The sequence below is a fragment of the Marmota monax genome, unplaced genomic scaffold, assembly GCF_021218885.2.
Source record: "Marmota monax isolate L192 unplaced genomic scaffold, Marmota_monax_Labrador192_F-V1.1 WCK01_AAM20220418_F8-fsc00011, whole genome shotgun sequence".
Taxonomy (NCBI): domain Eukaryota; kingdom Metazoa; phylum Chordata; class Mammalia; order Rodentia; family Sciuridae; genus Marmota; species Marmota monax.
The window spans coordinates 5,840,301-5,862,824 of record NW_026693082.1 but is presented as its reverse complement, the minus strand read 5'-3'; the positions used below and the strand labels follow the sequence as shown (position 1 = coordinate 5,862,824).

At 43.4% G+C, this 22,524-nt stretch overlaps 1 protein-coding gene across 1 annotated transcript; it reads right to left on the bottom strand.

Moving 5' to 3' along the window:
* Window positions 1-1,922: 1,922 nt before the first annotated feature.
* Medag (mesenteric estrogen dependent adipogenesis) lies at window positions 1,923-21,917 on the bottom strand. The gene is made up of 5 exons (XM_046454308.2): window positions 21,217-21,917; window positions 9,139-9,248; window positions 6,202-6,314; window positions 5,065-5,350; window positions 1,923-3,170 (listed from the first exon to the last, which is right to left on the bottom strand). Exons 1-5 carry the CDS (start codon window positions 21,492-21,494, stop codon window positions 3,046-3,048), a joined length of 912 nt encoding a protein of 303 aa, XP_046310264.1. The 5' UTR covers window positions 21,495-21,917; the 3' UTR covers window positions 1,923-3,045.
* Between the last annotated feature and the right edge of the window lie 607 nt (window positions 21,918-22,524).

Sequence of the window (22,524 nt, the reverse complement as noted above, 5' to 3'; positions counted from 1 at the left end):
AAGCTACACCCTTGCTCTGTCTTTATTTTTTGTTCTAATTAGTTATACATGACAGCAGAATACATTTCAGTTCATTGTACATAAATGGAGTACAACTTTTCATTTCTTTGGTTGTACATGATATAGCATTGTACCATATTAGCAGTCATACATGCACCTAGGGTAATGATGCTTACCTCATTCCACCATCTTTCCTGCCCCCATTCCCTCTTCTCCCTCTTCTTTGCCCAAAGTTCCTCCATTCTCCCCACGCCCCGCCCCCTATTATGGATCAGCATTCACTTATCAGAGAGAACATTCGGCCTTTGGTTTTGGGGGATTGGCTTACTTCGCTAAGCATGATATTCTCCAATTCCATCCATTTTCCTGCAAAGGCCATAATTTTATTCTCTTTTAAGGCTGAGTAATATTCCATTGTATGTATGTGTGTGTGTGTGTGTGCATATATATATATATATATATATATGATATATATATATATCACAGTTTCTTTATCCATTCATCTCTTGAAGGGCATCTAGTTTGCTTCCACAGTTTAGCTATTGTGAATTGAGCTGCTATGAACATTGATGTGGCTACATCACTATAGTATGCTGATATTAAGTCCTTTAGGTATAAACGGAAAAGTGGGATAGCTGGGTCAAATGGTGGTTCTCTATCTTCTTTTAATACAATTGGAAACTCCTTGAAAACAAGGGTCAATTTTAAGCTCCATTATACACCAGGATCACCTCGATGCAAGGCACAGATCATGACAGACACTCAATTATTCCTATTGAATGAATGAACTGAACAAATAGACAAATTGCTTAGGTCCTCATCTATATAGTTCATCTATACAGTTGTGTGTTGCTGTAATAGAGTACCTGAGACTAGGAAATTTCTAAAAGGAAGGAGGTTGAGTTGGATCTGAAGTCCAAGAGCATGGTACCAGCATCTTCTAGAGTTCTGGTGAGGGCCTCCTGCAGGTGGGGACTCTATAGGTATTGAGGTGCCCAACATCAGAAGGAGAGAAAGAGCAAGTTTGCTTGGGTTTCTTTTGGATGTACAAATCCACTAATACAATCATGAGGGCTCCTTCATGATGACCTCATCTAATCCTAATTACCGCCCCCAAAGGCCCACCTCTAAATTCCATTGACATTTGACTTTGGGGGTTAAGTTTCAACATGAGTTTTGATGAGGACAAACCATATCCAACCATAGCACTGTCCTATAGATTTCTATTGATCTTAAACTGTTAAAACATACACATTGGGCCACATGTGTATGAGATTGAGGCCTTTTTTGTCCAGGTAGATCTTTCCTGGACTTTTTATCAATTTTACAGATTTCTCAACATCACTTCTTTGTAATATTTGCTAATAAAATACAGTAGGTAGCACAGTGCATATTTCCTTATAGGCAGTTGATAAAACTTGGCTAAGTGGAAATTGAATGCATTTGGTTCAGAGTCAACTAAAATGATTTTAATGATGAAAGAAATCTTCCAGATCTTTAGTTCATTCCTGAGGTAATTACTAATCATTTTTCTCAGTTCAGCTACTTAAAAAAAAATCCTTTGTCAATTTTGTGAAGAGTTTCTATTTCCTTTGGGAAGCATTTAATACTCGATATCCACCTAAGGTTTGTTTGCACTGGTATTAAGCTTATTTTATTATTAATGTTCTGCATTTTTTTACTGAAATTAATGCTGCTCATCCTCTCCTGCAACTAAGAAGCATTTCTTCCTATTTTTCTGAAAGATCAGTATCAGATCTTCCTTTCTCCAAATACTTTATAGCTCTGTTCTTCAAAGGCTCTTCTTGAGAAAGTGACTGTTAAAAACAATTCTTATTGCCATTTAGTAAGTTATAAGGCAAATACACCACTCAAAGACACCACCTGCAAACCACAAAGGAATGATCACACACACAAGGGAATTGGTGACCTCGAGGTTGAATGCTAGGAAAAGTTTTAATTGTGCAAATGTACCTCATAACATTTCAAATGTAAATGTCAGGACCATCAGTAGTGTTATCAAACATATAATACAGGAACATTTTTTTTAAAAAAGACAGAAAAATGATATTCAGAACCTATAAGTCTCCCTCATTATGAGCAAATGTAGTGATCCATTCATGCAAGTTTTTATATGTAGGATATGGTTTTTTTCCTTTTGAAGAATTCCATCATAGCTATAAGATGAAAAATATATTGATAGAAAATGTAGTATGGTAATTATATAGATTTCTTCTATTTTTCTTTTCATGTTAGGATTGCAAAAAGCTTATTTTAAATGCCCAACTGACATAATGCACTTTCAGTAAGGAGGATAGTGCCATGTACCTTATCCTTCCCCTGTCATAGTTGGTACTATACGACCTGGCCTCATTCTCCATGTGCCACTTGGAGAAGAGAAAGGCCAAGGGAGCTCCCATTTCAGGCTGTGGGTGGCAGGATTACTGTCCTATCTGCCTGGCCAGTCATTCAGCAAACCTTACCTTGAATGTTTCCTATAAGGTTTCACACAGGCAGGATGAAAAACAAACTTGCCTCCTGGATGAAAGATGGCACAGGTTTTTTACCCACCAGGTTTGCAAGAGAAGAGCACTATGAACCCCATGCTTTCTGGGTTGAGGGATAAGGATGTCTCAAGCAGAGAGCAAACCCTGAATTATGAAGCATCACAGGTTGACAACCAAGTCAGAGGACTCCCAGAGAGGTTTCCAGGAAAATTCCCAGGGTGCCAGGGTACTGAGCAAAGTTCAGGGTGGCAGGACCCTGTGGCTTCCTCTGCCTCTTTGCAGAAATGTTCAAAGCATGCCACAAGCCAAAGCCCTTCCATCCGGGTAACCGTAGCCTTGAAGGAAGCCAGCTACATTGGGCCTGCCACAGCATCACACCCAGGGAAATGGGAGAAAGGAGCCCCCCACAGAAGCCATGGGGGAGCCAGGAGTTGGCAAAGGGGTGGAAGTGCCCACCTCCCACCTCCTCTCGTCCCCTCAACCTGCAATCTGGCACAGGCTTGCAACATAAAAGTGACAGCTAGAATGTTCAGTCCAATTAGATAAATTGGTTTGGTGTCTCTTCAGATTCCAGAACACTTGGAAATGGTAATTCTGCCAAAAGAGGCTCTGTCAGAGATGATCTGGGTGACAGACTGCAGTTAAAAACATCATCTATTGAGCCTAAAAAAAAAAAAACACAGTAAATAAGGCAATCATTATTACCAGCACTGCAAAAAAATCATACAACATAACCATTTCAATAATTAATAGAGAATCCTGGCTTCCACGGAAAAACTCAAAAGGCTAAACAGAAATGTGTTGCTTTTTTGTTTATCAGCGGGACATGATTGTCACTTGCTTTCCTGCAGGCTGGAGATTTGCAATGGGCTTCATACACTCTCTCACTTAACAGAAAAGTCTCACATTTGAAAAATAGATGCTCAGGCCAGAGGTCAGTTTGTAAACAGGATGAAGCTGTATTAGCCGCATCAGGGGTTTGGTGTTCTTCCCAGGGGCTGGGAGCCAAGTTCAGTCTGCCTGCCAGGCCAGCAGGTACATCTCAGCTATGCCATCTGCAGTGCATGTGACAGCTCTCAGGAAGCTCTGGTCAGGAGTTGAAGTGGACTCAGGGATGGTCCAGGGTAAACTTTCAAAGAACTGCTGCCAACTTCACATGCACTTTGGTGTCCCCAAGATGACAGTGGACACCAGAGGTAGGTTACATGCCAGAGAACAGCCACAGTGAAACAGGAAAGTTATCCAGGCTGCTGTGGCCACTGGGTGAGACTGAGGGTACCAGAGAAGGACTGGACAAGGGTGATGCTGTCACAGAAGGGCCAGTTAATCTTGTCCCGTAAGGGACCGTCTCCACATGGCTGCAATGCAGCAGAGCGCAAAGCTTATTGGTGACAAAGTCCCAGACAGAGGAATATGGATTAGAACAATATGGAAAGCATGAGAGACAGAGGTCTGCAGAGGAACAGAGACAGAGAGGGAGCGGGTGGGGAGGGGAGAGAGAGAGAGAGAGAGGTTCAGAGAAACACAGAGAACAGAGATGAAGAGACAGACGTTAACAGAGAGTGGGATGGAGAGAAGGAGAAATGAAGGAATTAAGAGAAGGATCACTTCTAGAATAAGAAACAGCTGAGAGTAAGAGTTTTTGCTATAAACATTGGAAGAAAGCAACTGTCATTAAACACAATTAATGAAAAATCTCTATTTCCCATCTTCACTTTGAGGACACTGCAAGTTTACAGAGACTGTTGGTTTCCTGCAATTAGCAACAAGAATCCCGATTCAAGGAAGCTGCTCTCCAGCCCAGACTAGCATGAGGCAGAGAGAACGGGCTACGCAAAAGACAGGCTCAGACAAGACATGATCCGTGCCATCTGCATGAGCCGCGTGGATACCAAAATCAAGAATCCACCATATGCCATTGCTAGTTGATTAAATGAAACCTTCTCAAGAGTTATTCTTTTTTCTTTTGTGGTCTTACAAAATCTGGAGAACCCTTCTACGAATTGTTAAAGATAGATACCACGACCATCTAGACTTCCCCGACTGGCAGCTTAAGTGAACATTCTGTGGTCCAGAATATGCACACAGGGAAAGAAGCATTATTTTATAATGTTAAGAAGCCAATGATATTTAATTGGGCATTAATATTCATTTGAATTAATGATAATCTTTAAGATTATTTTTGAGGTAGGCTGCACAATGTAATTATTATGTCAGAAGACTAAAAGGAAAAGTCCTTTTATCTCTCTTCTCTCTCTTTCTCTCTCTCTCTCTCTCTCTCTCTCTCTTTTTGAGGCCGCGTCTTGCTCTCTTGCCCAGCCTGGTCTCCAGCTCTTGGACTCAAGCAACCCTCACAGTGCCCCAGGTAGCTGGGACTACAGGTGCATGCTAACCCTGCCTGGCTTCTGGTTTTGGTGAGAGCCATTTCAGTCCTTTCTGAATCAGGTGACGTTATGTTTCTGTTTTATTAATAAGTCTTGCCTCTTGCTCCCTCCCATTGCCTCTTTCACCCTTTGATTGATCAGCATCCTCCTGTCCTTGAGGATTTTTAACATACCTCTGGAAGTTACACTGAATTTTCGGTCAGAGAAACTGCTCCTTCGGATTAAAGGTTCACTCATTTTGTCCAAAAATAACTTAATTGTCTCCTTCTTTTCTGGACTTGTACTCGACAAATTCAGAACTTTACCATTCACTTTCACAGTGGAATTGCTGAGCCCAAACCAATAGAAGAAATCAAATAAGGCGTCGGCTTTGAATTCATACGCAAAACTCAAATTTTCTCCATTAATCACCTCAGTTCCTGGAGGGAAAAAATTCTTCACTACATCTTGGAAATCAAACTGAAAGACAGAGAAACATTTAATTGACTTTGTGGATATAATTACCATGTAGACATTTTAGAATCAATAAAAACTACCCAAATCTCCAAAATATGACATTCTCTCTTTCATTCTGACAGATACCTTTTAACAGTTGTCTTTATTTAAAAAAACAAAACAAAACAGACCTTTGCTTTTGTATCATAAGATTCTGAACTGCTTGGCCAAAATTACATGTATTAATATTCTGTTTCTAATAAGTTGATAGTAGAAACTAAGTTTGTTTTGGGGCTGGGGCTGTAGCTCAGTGGCAGAGTGCTTGTCTAGCACATGTAAGGCACTGGATTCAATCCTTAGCACTACATAAACAAATGAACCAATAAAATAAAAGCATGCTATCCATCTACAGCTACAAAAAAAAATTAAAGAAAAGAGAAACTAAGCTCACTTTATTGGTAGCAATAATGATGTAGTAAAGAACAAAATATGGTTTTGCTTTCTGCAGTTGCAGTTACCTATGGTCTGAAAATAGTAAATGGAAAATTCCAGAAAGATGATTTATGTTTTAAATAACTTTATTATTATTATTTACTACTATTCTTCTATTATTATTATTATTGGAATTGATGGATTTTATTATTAGTTGTTGTTAATCTCTTTCTGAAGCTAATTTCAAGCTAAACTCCGTCTTAGGTAGGTATAGAACAGAACATAGTTACATAACGTGTGGTATTCTGTGAAGTTCCAGGCATCCGTGTGATCTTGGCCGCTTACTGTAGTTCAGAGAAGGCCCTAGAGACACAGTTCTTGCAGGGAGTTCTTGGGCCTCTTCCGTGTGGCTGGGAGCCCTGGATTCACAGGCTAAGTCTTACCTCAAGTCGGTAACTTTCTCCGATCACTGAGGAGATGACCATGTCCATCCCCTGTTCTATCTGTCTTCTTATCTTGGGGTGCCTTGTGTTCACAAGAAATGCATAGGTCCTTTCTAGAAATCAGCAAGCAGAATTCAAAAGTATATACTTGTGTTATAAACATCCTTCTCGGGATTTGCTGAAGCAGGGGTCTCCACCTTCTCTGGAGATTTTATCCATTGATAACCTTCCCTCTCTGCTTCCTGAGACCCTTACCACAACACCTAGCCAGATTTCTAGAAATGTTCCAGAGAGTTCTGCAGATTTGAAGGGAGCTCCGGGCTACTGTAGAAGCAAGTTGCAGCTTGCACTTATGTCTCAGAAATCAAAAGTCCCACTCTATAATTATTGCAAATGAGAACTGTGCTCCCACAGCACGTATCCAGCATGGGAAAAGAAAACGGTTTTTATGACCCAGCCTTGCTGCACATTTAAATCACAACTTGGCTCTCACCAACACTTTCTCATTTGCACAGCAGAAAATCAGCTAAGTCCAGGGAAGAAAACTGCTCTGTGCCTTCCACCCCCAGCGTTCTTCCTGCCAAATGGCGAGGCTAGGGTTCTAAGCATCAGGGCAACTCATGATTGGTTCTCCTTCCTGCTCCTGACCCAACATCATCTCAAGTGAGAAAAAGTATCTTTCTCAGTGTTTAAATAGCACCACATCTCTGTCCTGGAAGACACTTCTTCCCCCTGTTATTATTTTTATCTTGTTTTGTATTATTAACCCCTTAAGTCTGATTCGATTCAACTTGCATAATATAAGCAAAGGGGAGGTTGTTTACTTATTAGGAAATTTGGAATCTCTTACTCTTCTAGTCCCCAAAATGAAGCTCCATGACTTTAATCACTCAAGCACATACCTGAAGGAGAAACCAGAAAACCCACTTCACACTGTTTAAAGGCATGGACCAGCCATTCACAAAATCTCCTAGTGATTTCGAGAACTGAGCATTTGGTACTGGCTTTGAGATGGCTCAGAGGCAATAACAAACGAGTGCCAATAACACATGTTTGCATTCTCAAAGAATCTTCTTATTTTTCCTACTTGTTTGCCTTCCTCCAAATTATTTTTTGGGTATTTCAGATGTAAATAATCTTATATCTTTTGGGAGACGAGATAAATAAAAGCCCAGTGGCTCTGGAGGCTGAAGCATGAGGATTGTGAGTTCAAAGCCAGCCTCAGCAACTTAATGAGGCCCTAAGCAACTTAGCAAGACCCTGTCTCTAAGTAAAATATAAAAAAGGGCTGGGGATGTGGCTCAGTGGTTAAGAACCTCTTCGATCCCTGGTACCAAAAACAAATAAATGAATAAAATAAAGCAAAAAGCAAACCATTTGTAATTTGTTGTATTTTATACAAATAAACCACAATATTTAGACTTTAAAGACCCAGGGTTACCATGTTCCCCAGTTGGGCTGGGTGGGCAGGTTGTGCACTACACAACTGCAGAGGAGGCCCTTCACATTTTCAGACAGGTCTGTTTGTGTATTTATTATGCCAAAATTCTGGAAATCATTAGTGATTGTCTTAATGAAGTGGTGGCTTTTTTAATTTGCATATAAGTGCAGTTTAAAACAGTGGCAGGGCAGACAAGTTACCTTAGTTGCAATTTTCACAAGTTTCTAAACGTTATCACTTTACATTTCTATCCTATAAAAATATCTTCATTTTATAACTTTTCTCAAAATTAACCAGATTCTGTACTTCCTTCCACAACAATCGTGCTACAGCTGTGTACTTTCTGTAGGACTCCCCACAAGGACCTTTTTGTACCATCCCGTACTTTCAAAATGTTAAAATGGAGAGGTCACTCATTCTTTCCTCCTGAGAGATCAATGCGGGAAGTGTACTTGACACAGCTGTGAATTATACTCCAAAAGAACTACTGGCTCTCTGGTCATCACCAAGCCAAAGGACACGCAGGGCTCAGATACTCAAACAGGCGCTGTTTGTTATGTGCATTCTGTTCTGGCCTCTCCTGCAGAGAGAGAGTGTCCTGACTGTGAATTATGATATGAGCAGAGAGAACTTCCCCAGTCTGATGAGAGTGAATGCTTGAGAAAGTCTATCTGAAATTTGTAGATCATTTCTTATTACCTTGGACTCATTTTAAGAATGACATTTAGAAGCAGGTTGAAGAAATTCTACCCTTACCACAGAACCTTATTCCCATGAGTTTACCCATGTGTCGCTCTGAGCAGGAAGAAAATGGGAAAATGGAGACATGCTCATATTGGAATTTGAGTTATAGAGTCGTTACCAGTTAATCTGCTTTCTTGGAAGAAACAATGATGAGATGTGTCTAAACATGAAATTCTGTGTCTAAAATACAGAAACATGAAACTTGAAGCATTTACAACTGCAATTTATTTTATCTTAATTTCCTCATCTATAAAATAGGGATAGTATATGTACTTCATAGGTAGGATAACCATGTACCCTACTTTTCTGAGTCAATCTCAGTTTATGTCTTTGACCGAGATTACTAACTATGAAGACTTTCATGCTCAAAATGTCCCCATTTGGATGTTAAGACCTATAGACCTACAGTGCCAATAATGACATTAGAGTGTGCCTCGGACATATAGTTGGATGATCCTCATGGCTCCAGGCTTAGAAACCCTTGAAACCCTTGAAGGCTCAGAATGTCAGACTACTTCCTGCCTGGACAGGAAACAGGAAAGAAGTTCAGAGATGGGTGGCTTCTGCTCTAGGATCATTTGGGGTTTGTTCCAAAAGCTTGAGCAGTGCTTTAGACACCAGGCTCCTTGCTGCTGATTTTGTCACGAGCTGACATCTATCCTGCTTTGTCCATGCCTCACTCCTCCCTCATCAGCCTGCAACAGCCCACAGCCCAGCAAGCAGAACCACACCAAAATTATGTATGTACCTACCTTTCGAGGTGTCTTTTGTGGTCTGTACATTAATGAAAAACAGCATTGGTTTGCTCAATATAGTTTCCCTGTAGTCTTTATAATCACAGTAGTTGGTCAGTTCCACATACCTATGAGAAAGCAGAGATAATTAGGACTGTAATATGCTCTCCCACCTCAGTTAAAATGAGAATATATTGGATATATGCCTGCCACAGCCACGGACCTTTTGTGGGAAGTCCCATAAAATGTATCCTTTCAGAGGTCACCATATTTTTGGACACTATAAGTAAATCTCCTGGTCATAGCTGATTGGCTGAGGGTCCAGTGTACAGCTCAAAGGTAGCCACGGTCCTTAGGGTGGTTTAATATCAATTCTTGGCTCTCAGGGGAGTCTTTACTAGATGATGACCAATTCTATCTATCGTTTGGGACCAGAAACTGGTAACAGCTTCATTTGAAGCTGTAAGAGTTCTCAGTCCCTCTGGATTGAGAACTAAACTCAGTGAGTAGAACTGGATAGGTCTTCTCCGTGGATTCATACTTTTTAACTAGTAGGTTTGGGATTTTTCCTTTCCATCTCTTTCTTACTTCCCCCTCTAATCCCAAAATAGACCCAGCCCCCTCTGCAGATGACACATCAACCAATATTCATATGAACCATTCCTAATTCACATGTCCTCAACTCTCAGACAATGCACAATTAAAAACATAAAACTACTGTTGGATTTTTTCCCCGATATCCTCATTAAATTTAGCCTCTTTGGTTTTAGTTCAATATTCCGGCCTAGAAAGATCTTTCTGAGTCTCGATTCTGTCAGCTAACATGTTAGCTTTGTCTCCCTGCCCTACAAATTTTCCAAGCAGCCTTTCCATGTCTCTACCTCCGTTGCTATAAAAAAAAAAAAAAGATCCAAGTGCAAATTAGCTTCCTCCAGGAGATGGCTAATTTTCTAACTACAAGCTCGGATGCTGTGTGAATGCAGACAGGCTGAATGGCAGCCGGCGGCTGGAGGACGCCTTTGCCACAGTCCCTCTGAAACACGGAGCTGGCTCCCCATTGACACAGCTGTGAGCATCTGCTGGAGTGAACCGGCTGGCTGAGCTGACAGCTCTGCTGGCTGCACCGTGGTTGCTTCTTCTATCTGGTGGCGAGCAGACAGCTCCGGGCGTTTCTTTCCGAGGGGTTGTCCTTCCCACGCCTTGACATGAAAATCACAGCCTTGGAAAGCCAAGGGTGGCCCCAGGGAGCTGTGGCCACACAACCGACTTGGCCTTCCTCCCCGGTGCCCACTTCCCACAACCCCACGGAGAGGCCGGCTTACAAGACAGCGACCAAGCGCGGGTCAAGAGCGAGCTGGACAATATCCACCCCGAGGCAGAAAAACACAGCTTCTGCTTGGCTGTCTCCCAGCTTGATTTCTTAGAAATCTGTGCCATTATCTTTCTGCTGGATTGTCAGGCCTGATTTTTGAGAGCTTGTAGACTGTAGCTCCTGATGGAGCCTCTGAAATGTTTCCTGCATTCTATTTCACCAGGCTCTGAAAGTCATCTCTGCCTCCCAAACCCTTCTGCATGGGTGGTCGCTGGAGGGCTGGTCCTGGGGTTGGTGGGGGACAAAGAACTGGAGTGTTCCAGAGCAGGAAAAGGGGGTGCAGGTCTGTGATGGAGGAAGGAAGAGGCTGGGAATGGAGAAGGAGCATACATACCAAGGGAATGGGTGAGGTTAAAAATGTGGACCAGGGTGTTGTATAGTTCTTTATTTGCCCCTTCTCCATCCTCACCCTCATCTGGACAGAACATGAAAATGGGGTGTGGAGAGGGCTCCTCAAAAGACTGAGGGGGTGGCAGCTGTGTTTCCTATCAGTTGGGAGAGAATCCTCCCATCCTTGTTTGTCCCAATGGACCAACTTCAAAAGGTCCTGGAGAAAAGCAGCAAAGGAGAAGGAAGGAAAAAGAAAACCAGCACCTTCTGGGTTCATCTCACTCATCCATTGGCTCAACAATTCATCAAGCCCCATGGTGTGCCAGGCGCCAGAGGCACAGGTGCCTCTTTACAGCCGAGCAGCTCAGAGCCCAGGAAACGCACAGGGAAAAGAGCCTCCTGGACTTGCCCTCGTCCTCATTCAGCTGTCAGTGATTGGGCACAGGGCAGCCCAGAGTGGCCTGGGAAGAGGGTGAGGAGAGGCAGCTGAGGTCTGCGGTACAAAGGGAGGCAAAGGACAAAAGAGGGAAAGAAACACTTGTAGTGACAGAGGGAAAAGGGACAAGTCCCACAGGCAGTGTCAATATCAAAAAGATAGGTGTGAGCGACAGACACCACCAGTGACCCATCCAAGGCAGGCCGCACATCCTCCCACTACCCATTTATCATGGAGTCGACAGTCACGTAAGCACCTTTGCCCAAGGTGATTCCTCTAAACACCAACATCCATAATCCCATGGTCCTTCTGTAGAGCTAGTGTGTAGTGCCTGTACAATACACTCAGAAAATCTATAGTTTTGATTACTTTTTTTGATGACCAAATGACAGTGCAATATTTCCCTCTGCCTATAAAACTCAATTGATATCTGATTGGAGACATTGATGAATCTGACTTCACTGGATTTTCTTCCAATGAACCCACAACTTAAAGGAAAAATACAGCAATCTCAACTTAGAAATGATCGTTGTTAGTTGGGTGTGGTGGTTCATGCCTGTAATCCCAAAGGCTTGGGAGGCTGAGGCAGGAGGATCATGGAGTTCAAAGCCAGCCTCAGAAACTTAGCAAGGCCCCTTTAACTTATTTAGACCCTTCTCTTGAAAAAATATATACATATATATTTAATAAGGGCTGGGGATGTGGCTTAGTGGTTAAGCGCCCTGAGTTTAATCAATCCCTGGGAAGGAAGGAAGGAAGGAAGGAAGGAAATTATCAATGTTGTAAGAATAATCAGTTTCCACCAGAATTCTGCAAAATATGTGTTGTTTTTTTTTAATGCTATAAGACTCAACAAGTGATTATTTGGATGATCACAGAAGGGGGCCCTCTGGATAGTCACATATTGAGTTTAATGTATAACCTTTATAGGAACTATTCATTTTGGAGTCTGAATTTAATAAAGTGCCTGAATAATAAAAGTATGTGTGACATAATTTAATATTCCTTTGATGATTTGGAGGTACTTGAAGAACATTAATGGGCTGTAAACCTCATCATAGACTATGTCAGTTATTTCTGTATCACACATGTGCGAAAACCTGCTTATCCCAGAGCTTTAATGCCAGAATTTACAGACAAGAGATTGTGGCAAGATCCTTACCTAATAAATTCCTTATCTCTAACGAGACTGCAAATAAGAACTAGAGTAGGCCCTCCTTATCCTCCAGAGATAAGTTCCAAGATCCCCAGTGAATACCTGAAACCTCAGATAGTACCAAATCCTACCCACAAGTACTGATCTTATAACCTAGAAAGTAACTAAGTGACTAACAGGTGGGTAGTATATACAGCATGGATACACAGGACAAAGGGATGATTCATGTGCTGGGCACTGAAGGAATAGATAGTAGGAGATTTCATCATGCTACTCAGAATGGGCGTCCAATTTAAAACTTACGAGTTATGTTTTTGTTGAACTTTCCATTTAATATTCTCTGACCACAGGCAACTAAAATCAAAGAAAGCTAAACCACAAATAAGGGGGGAACTACTACTGTATTTCATTAATTTCCCCATTCTAGCCTGCCAGTTATGGTCCAATTGTTAAATACCTTAACATTCCAGTGAAATAAGTCAATGTGAACATTCCTTTGAAATTCACTGTTACAAAGTTTGGATACCTTAGTCACTAAAATATGAAAAGATCAGAGGATCTAGTTGTTAAGTCCTGTAGATATTCAAGTATCTGACATTTAATCACTGGTTTAAGATGAACCTTATGAGAGTACATTAGGGATTGGTTATTTGATCTTTAATCATGAATATTTCTGAATTAGTAATGCAAATATCACCTCTGTGTATTGAATATTTATTATGTTTGCTGAAGTTACCATTAGGGATGAAAATCAAACAGTTTAAGATAGATAGTTCCTTTAAACTCTCATTTCTTCATTGCTTTTACCCCAGCACCAAAATGCTTCTAGGTTAAAACTTTCTAAGTTTGACTTGAGCGCAAAGATTAGAAGGCAAGACAATGTCAGGGGAAGCAGAGTGATTCTAAATAAGACCTAATTCATGTCCTAACTCGCTGACTGTGTGAACTCTTTCCCAGGGCCGTCCCAAGCTCACTGTGACCTTGAGTGAGTTACTTGTCTGAACCTGCTCCTTCATCAGTCAAAGGGGCAAAATAGTATTTCCTTGAGCCTGATGTTTAAATGCATGTTGGGGAACATGAACTCATGTCCTTGGGCCCATAATAGATCCTAGTAAACACTATGAGTATTTTTCATCCTGACCAACTTGGCTGGCTTACAAGGTGAAGTTCTGTAAATTTCTGACTCCCAACTGGGCTGTGTTCACTTGAGTTACCAGGAAGTGAGAACAAAATGAATATCTGAAAGGTAAATGAGCAAGAATTTCCACTTTCCTGCTCCAACTTCTTTCCTCATCTTTTCCATTTGGAAGGCTAGAGAGAACAGCTTAAAGAGGCAACCTCTAATAGCTGAAACCAAAAAAGAGCATTGTGTTTTGCTTCCATCGAAATTAGAAGTGTCTGAAAGATCCACTGTCCTCTAAGATACCCACCTTCAGTCTCCTTCAAATTTCACATCATCACTAGCATGGTCTAGAAAGTTGCCCCAAATGTCTTTTGACTCTAACAATTTATTGCTCAAAGACAAATAGGAATCCAAACCCACGACCTCCACCCAAGGGGGTGGGCATGTGTGTGTATATTTTAAAACAGATAAACATAAGAAAACATCACATTTTAACCTCATATATAATATACATATATATGTATATTGATTATATATAATTACTTATCAATTAAATAAAAACTTTGCCCCCCCCAAAAAAATTAAATATAGGGACCAGGTATTTGAACATCCATGTTCATAGCAGCATTATGCACAATAGCTAAAAGATAGAAGCAACACAAATGTCTACCAACAGATGAATGGATAAACAAAATGTGGTTTATACCTCCAGTGAAATATTATTTTGCCTTAGGAAAGAAATGCTGACATATGCTACATCAATGAACCTTGAAGAAATTACACTAAGTAAAATATGCCAGTCACAAAAGACAGATATTGCATAATTCCATTCCATTAGATACCTGGAGTATTCAAATTCATAGAGGCAGAAAGTAGAATACTGGTGGTTGCCAGGGGCTGGGGGACTGAGAATGGGGAGCTGTAGTTTTATGGGTGTTGAGTTTCAGTGTGGGAAGATCATGTTCTGGAGGCGGATGGTGGCCAGGGTTGCCCAATGGTGTGCCAATACTTCACGCCACTGAACTGCACACCTAAAAATGTTTAAAATAGGAAACTTTATGCAGTGCACATTTTACCACAATTAAAATGAAGATAAGACAAAGGCAAAAATGTATGAAAAGTGGAGCAGAGGAAAAAGGAGCACACACGGCAAATGCTTTTGTGAAGGAGCCCCACAGATTGATTGTGGTGTTCATAACCCTTTGTGGGGACACTAAGCGAAAGTTTGCAGGGATAGTCTACTTTGGGGGGCAAGCTTCTATTTCCAGTTTTTTGTTTGTTTGTTTGTTTGATCTCCTTCTGCACAGCCTCATCCCCTAGGCTCTCCAACAATTCCTTACCTTTCACTTCTTTCCCTCCTCCTTCTGCCCCAATGGTAGTGAAACTAAGCAAAAGTTTCAGATTTATGACTATATGACATCTGTGGCTTGAATCCAGGATATACCTGCTCATTCTCTCATTGACTAAGCAGTTTATGGATACGGAGTGTATATGAAACACTGCACTGGGGCAGAACGTGATCCATTCATGCATGCCATCAGTGTTTACTAAGCACCTACTATGTGTAGGGCTCTGAGGATACGAAGATGAGGAAGGAAACAGTTTTATGTCCAAGAGCCATATATTCTATTGGAGAGACAGATAAAATATACCATTTCAATATAAAATGATGGATGTATAAAACTTTGTTGCTCGTAGTGTGATCCTTGGACCAAAAACACCAGCGTAGCTGGGAGCCTGTTGAAATGCAGAATCTGAGTACCTTCTAAGTTTTATTCAATCAGAATTTATGTTTATCCAGATCCCCAGGAGACTTGCATGCTTATTTAAACTTTGAGAAACACTGGTGTATGACACAATTCCTGCCACTCAGAGACTTACAAACTGGTAAATCCTTCAAATGTACAAATGCCAAAAAATGTATAGTTCCTTGTATTCTGTGTCCAAGCTCCAGTGGGTTGTGTCCTGGTTACTTAAATGCAAGGGAGCAAGGGAGAGAGGCCTGGAGTGAGAGCCATTTATTAAGGTGAGACAGATGCTCCAAGAGAGATTGTTCTGTTAGTCCAAACACACCATCAAGGTCTGGGCAAGAGGGAAGACAAGAACCCCAGGAGGAGTCACAGCTTAGCCAAGCCTTGGGGACTTGGCTGCATCCAAGAAGACAAGCAGGCATCAGACAATGACAAGGTGAGCTAAGAGTAGGAAGTAGACCAGGCTGTGGCAGGAAGTCAGAGCGAGGCTCCAGAGGAAGGAAGCCAGGAGAGGCAGCATGGCCGGTGGCTTAGAATCTTCAGACCTGAGCATCATTCCAAGACCCGCACCCCCCCCCCACCCAAGTGTTTAGCCTGACGGAGATCCATTTTCTCCACCTATAAAAATGAGGTAACAAAAGATACTCCATGAGGAGGCTAGCAGATTAAATAACATGGACAAAACACTTGGCTTATGGAGTTACTTAATAATAAAATAAAAACTAACGTCTGTCAGCATGTGCCAGTTCTATATATATTTTTCCAGCACATTTGAATTACACAAACAACCTGGTAAAGTTGAGGGGATTATTATTCCCATTTAAAATCTGGGAAACTGAGTCACACAGAGATTCAGAGAGATTAAGTCTGTCCCCAGGCTCACTCAGCTGGGACAGTGCAGAACCCGGCACTCACACTCATCCCCACTTCCTGTGGACGCTTGTTAAAAAAATCACAGCTCAATACACAGATGGGTATTATTTCATCAGTGTCATGAAGTGTCTTGCAAAGGGGCTGCTGCTGCCCTGGGCAGTTTTCCACATCTGAGACTCCAGGGGAAGGAGAGATTACAGGACAGCGCACTCACCCTCAAGCCCCACCCAGAGCTGTGACAACAGGGCCTGGGCCAGCACATGGAGCCAGGCACTTCCCTCTGTGAGGCGGGGGTGAGGTTTCACCCAGCTCCCCTCTGAGCATGTTCTAGCCCTACTTTACCGCACAAGCCCCATTCCAGCTCTGCTGTACTCTGCCCAGGCAGCTTGCCCCAGGGTTCAGGGGGCTTGTGATTGTCATCCATCTCCCTGACAGCCATGGCTGCGGGCAGCAACAGGTTAAACCCTGGCTCTTAAGAGTCATCCTTAAAACCTGAGCACTTACACCCTCTTTTAGGCTGATTATACAAAATGGAATCCCAGGTATCAATCTGTGGGCTCCAGAAGTGTGAGAAGCTGCTGTGGGCTACCGGAAGGCAGAATTATTTCAAGGTAGTGGCAATTTGCTGAAAGCATCGGCTTTGCAGTCATACAGGGTTACTTAGAAGGCCTGGGTCTATGGCCCCCAGCATCTTACTTAGGTAAATTGTCCAATCTTTCTGAGTTCTATGTTCCTGTCGTTAAAAAATGGCAACCAAAATAGTGCTGACTTTTTAAACTTTTGTGGGATAATATCTGTGAAATACTTTACACCTTTCCTGGTACTCAAGTAAATACTAGCCGCCACCATTATGATTCTTGCACTTATTTTGATTACTTAAGCCACCTCTTTCATGCCAAGGCACCAGCCGAAAGAAGGAATTAGAGGTCCTCTCTGCCAGATGTAGCCGTTACATGTCACTTAGAGGATGCATTACAGGAAAAAGGATGGAAATGTGCTTGTAGATGCGTGCACACATGTGCACGTGTGTGCTCGAGAGATAGTTAATGGTGAATTGGACTTTGGATGAATAGCTTCTTGGATAAGAATTACATACATCAGGTATTCTGAGCAGGCTTTTGTGATAACATAGATGGAAGTCCAGAGCTTGAAAGAGAAAAAAATAACTATAAAGATCTTGCCACAAATGCTGCAAAGGAAGACAAATATGTTTAAAGCAGGTTCTCAAGGGAGCTTTATAGCTCTTTTTTTTTTTTCCAGCAACAAATCTCTGCAGCTTTATTCATTTGAGGAACCATTATTTCAAAGCAATCTACTACACACTGCTCTCAACCTTAAAAACTTCTTGGATTCTCTCTAGACTCTTTTTTTTTTTTTTTTTTTACTGGTTTAGAGCTGATTTTATTTATTTTATTTTTTTTGATATTTCAGTGTATATATTTATTGTATAATATTTAAATCAAGGTAAACATGTATCCCGTTTTCTTAAACATATCATTTTTTTAAATTTTTTTATTGTTGGTTGTTTAAAACATTACATAGTTCTTGATATATCATATTTCACTCTTTGATTCAAGTGGGTTATGAGCTCCCATTTTTACCCCATATACAGATTGCAGAATCACATCAGTTACACATCCATTGAATTACATATTGCCATACTAGTGTCTGTTGTGTTCTGCTGCCTTTCCTATCCTCTACTATCCCCCCTCCCCTCCCCTCCCCTATTCTCTCTCTGCCCCCTCTACTGACATTCATTTGTCCCCCTTGTATTATTTTTCCCTTTCCCCTCACTTCCTCTTGTATGTACTTTTGTATAACTCTGAGGGTCTCCTTCCATTTCCATGCAATTTCCCTTCTCTCTCCCTTTCCCTCCCACCTCTCATCCCTGTTTAATGTTAATCTTCTTCTCATGCTCTTCGACCCTACTCTGTTCTTAGTTACTCTCCTTATATCAAAGAAGACATTTGGCATTTGTTTTTTAGGGATTGGCTAGCTTCACTTAGCATAATCTGCTCTAATGCCATCCATTTCCCTGTAAATTCTATGATTTTGTCATTTTTTAATGCAGAGTAATACTCCATTGTGTATAAATGCCACATTTTTTTTATCCATTCATCTATTGAAGGGCATCTAGGTTGCTTTACAGCTCTTGGTGGCCATTATTAAATCATACCATTACCCTAGGGCTCCATGGTTTATTTAGCAGGTATGTATTTAGAAACAATGAGTACGTATTAGAAAACAAATCTAAGTAAGTAGGACCAAAATCATCCTCTTGTTCTCTGAGCAAGAAAATCATGTGACTGTCAAAGCCTAATTTTAGGGGAAAGGACCTTGTAAAAGGTACAGCACACAGTTTGGAGGTCCTGGATTATACTAGGGGCTTATTCCACACCAAGAATACGTGTTAAATAGGGAGAATCCTAATTAATCCTCATTAATAGAGCTAGGATTCTTAACCTGAACCCAGGATCTCATGAACTACCCGAATGGTCACATTGGGAATTCATCTGAATTTCTGAGGAGAAGGTCTGCATATAATTTTCAAAAACTGTATGACCCAAAATGTCTAAGGACCAGCACTTTGCCGTTCTCTATCCCTGACAGTCTAGGAAGCCACTGTTGGCTGGAGGCCATCCCACACCTGAGGCAGGAATGGGGTGGCCACAAAGAAGCTTCTTTGTGGAGTCCGTGGACTCCAGGCTCATTAAGACAAGTGGAAGTACACGTTGGGGGACAAGCAGACTCTGGAGGTACCAGAACAGGCAAAGCCAGACTGATCGTCTTTGCCAGTTACCCAGCCTCAAGAAAATGCAGAGTGCTATGCCCTGGACGCAGGTGCCTCCCATACCACGGAGGGAAGGAGATGGAACTGGGCCCAGCATGTGGAGAATAGTATGGAGGATGTACCCAGGCTGACACTGACCCAGATGATCTGAGTTTTTGAAGTACACCTGAACAGACTGGTGAAAAGTAATCCCACAGGTATTTTCATTAATAAACCTTGTCAGAGCTGGAGAAGAAGAAAAAAAGGAAGAGAGAAGAAAAGTAGGGAGGAAAGGGAATGGGGGCAGAGAGAAAGATGGAGAAGTGTGTGTGTGGTGTGTGTGTGCTTTGGAGCAATATTTTGAGGGAATAAATTCATGCAACCACAAAGACAACTGGGGACCTTTTGCAGATCAGAGGAATAGCAACTTCAGATATCTTAATTTAGTACGTTCCCCACCTCCAGTTTCACAAGGACAAAACATCTCATCTCTCTCACTCTGCACATAACCTAGTCCTCCCTCTCTTTCTAGAAGTTTCTCTCCATTTAGACCAAATCCCCTCCCAGTCATCCTTAGGGCTGCACACCCAGTTATACAATCTCTCTCCCCTGCCACAGTGTGTCCCTCAGAGGAAGACGCCTCCTTGATATTTCCCAGGGTGCAAAAGCCCTCACACAACTGACCAACCAGCTTATCCCATGCAGAACAACTGTGTGGAGTGTTTGTATCCCAGTCTGTGTCAGCTGGTCATTGTGGCCTAGGTGTTGATTCTAAACTCTAAACTGCCCAGAGACCACTGCTGTTTAGTTTTCTTTTACGTAGGAGGAATTCAAAGCAGTCTTCAAAATTGTTCTAAATTTTGTAGCACTGTTTGCTAAGATTGGGGCAGTTGGTTCTTCAAAAGCCTTACCCTATGGCTTCCAATTAATTCTGCCTATTAAAAATATTCATACCCTTTTCTCCAAAAAAAAAAAATTATTATTTTCTTTTTAAATTTTTGTAAATCTGATTTCTGACTCAGTTCCTCCCACTATCCCTTGCTCATGGACTGGAATTTTCATTTCACTAAAAATGAAAAAATTCTTGCTGCTGAATGATTTTTTCAGGCATTCAAAGCCCTCACTATCTTTGTTTGGAAAAAGCAAGGTTGATTCCCCCACCCAAGCAGTTTTAAAGAACAAACTCAAAATATCTCATTTTCTGTGTTTGCCCCTCATTGCTCCATCCCACACACAGTGTGCCCAGTGCTCTTTCCCAGAGCAAAGGCATTATATCTAAGAGCTTGCTGGCTCACTCATCTCTCAAACTGCAGAGCACCTGGCTCTTTGGAGCACTGGGCCCTACAGCATGAATAGAAGAGGGCTTTGCAATCTCTTTCCACAGGATGACCCTTGAAGGCCTGAGATGACAGAATTACATTTGATTTGTCCTCACACCACCCATAACACCGCCACACAAAGCCTGCTTCAGCTAGATGGAGCACATCCCCTATGGCTTCAGGTCTGCCCAAGTGCTTCAGTCACTTTGGTCACAAGAGTTCAGCATTTTGGGCACATCTACTCAATTAAGACTGCAGATCTGGCCCAAACTCTGCACCAGACTCCAGGAAGCTAACTTATTTCCTCATAATTTATCTGCCCATTCAACAGCCCTGGGCAAGACTTCCCCAGGCTTGGTTTCCTTCCACACCATGGTTGGGTGGTTGGGTGGTTGGCTGATTGGTTGGGTGGTTGGTTGGTTGGTTGATGAAACCTTTATCTTGAACTTCTGTGGGCTTCCCTATTGGGTCTTCTCACTGGATAAAGCTAGCAGTGCTTGAAACTATGCACCTCCCCACCCCACACTCACACCCCCAGACTGAGCCAGGGTGTGAGTTTTTGCACGGCAAACATCCCCTTCAGGGTGTGACCTCAATCTGAGCTCATCTGACCTTGTTAAGAAGCCAAAATGGAAAAAGCGATGGCCAGTTATATGCTTTGGGTGGGGACCCAGAGAATCTGCAGCACCCCCACCCTGCACGTCCCCACGCGCTGGGCCTGGTGCTCATCTGCTTCAAGTTACAGCTGCAAAATATCTGTGCAAAGGGCAGAAAAGCCAAGGTGGGGAGAGATTACAGGTTCTAGGTGATGTTGGCAATGAGAACATGTAAAAGAAGCACAAAACAGGAAGGGTCCAGGCGGGACTGGGGACAGACGGGATAGCTAGGGCTCGCAGGGACCAAGATAGAGCAGAGAAGTACTCGGGAATCAGGCGGCTGGCCAGGACCCGCGGCAAGGTCACCCACCTCTTGATGTAGTTGCTGAGGCGGTAGAGCTGCCCGTCGAGTCTCACTATGCCGTCGCCAAAGACATTGAAGCCGCCGCGCGCGACCGCGGGCTCCTCCGGCCCTGGCACCACGAGCTGGTCACCGCGCAGCTGGAAGGCGCCGGGCTGCAAGCGCAGCAGCTGCTCCAGAGGTAACAGGGCCAGCTCGCAGTCGCACGTCCACAGGCTGCGCAGCTCCCCCGACGAGATGGAGGTCAGACTCGGCCTGGCCATCGGCTCGCACGCCGCCGCCGCCATGCGGGGTCAATCGGAGCTGCCCCACCTGCTGGCGTCGCGGCCCCGCCCAGCCCAGCCCGCACCTGACTGTCCCCCGAGAGGGCCCCGCGTCCTGCCGGCGTCCGATGGAACCGGGATCGCTCTGTCCGCCTGCCCGCGTCCTGGCGCAGTGGCCGTCCAGGTAGCCTCTGTCCGCCGGGACGGCTGACTGTCCCCAGCTGCCGCCCGCCCGCTAGGAGCGCTGCCAACCGAAAGCCGTCCCCGCGCCGCGCGGCCCCTTTTATGGCCCTCCAGGCATCCGCCGCGCCCCTCCGGGTCCCGGCACGACCCCAGACACTGGGGGCCGAGTTATCCTCGTCGTCTCATAACTTGGCACGCTCCAGCTCTGTCTTGCCTGCTCGCAGCCAAGATTTAGTCATCCCTCCGGGGTCAGCTACTCAACCCCGCGCTGGGCCCCGCCCTGCCTGCAGGACACTGGGGGGGGGGATAGGGGTGGGGAGAGCTCCCCGCTTGCCCTGGCCTGGCCCCGAGTGGGCGGCGCGCAGCACCCACCCATTCCTAAGGCGCCACCCCTCTGGTACCAACTGGAGGGCGGCTCACAGTCCCCGGCCCACCCTCTCACTGGGACCCAGGGGCTGACCCAGAGCAGGACTGAAGCTTCCTCCCCAGCCCAGCCCCACTGTGAGTTGGAGTTGTCCTCCCTCCTTGCTCTTTGGGCCTCAGTTTTCTGCCCTCCCCCTCCAGATCATGCTTTCCATTTTCTTCCTCTCAGACTTTCCTGACTCTGGTTCCTGTACCAGATTTCCTCCCACTAAGAAATTCCACTGATCATCTTTTCGCTTTTCGATAAGGTCCAAGCGAATGCGCCATGAACTTCACCACTTGCCTCTCTTGTTTCTATCCTGATGGACCCGAGACCAATGTGTGCCACAGACTGGAGCTGGAAGGGCCCTAGATGTCTTCCTCCTCCCCTGCCCCCCAGTAGTCTATGAACTCCTTGAGTCCCGGAATACTTGCATTTGTACAATCAGTCTATAAATATTTGAGTGCT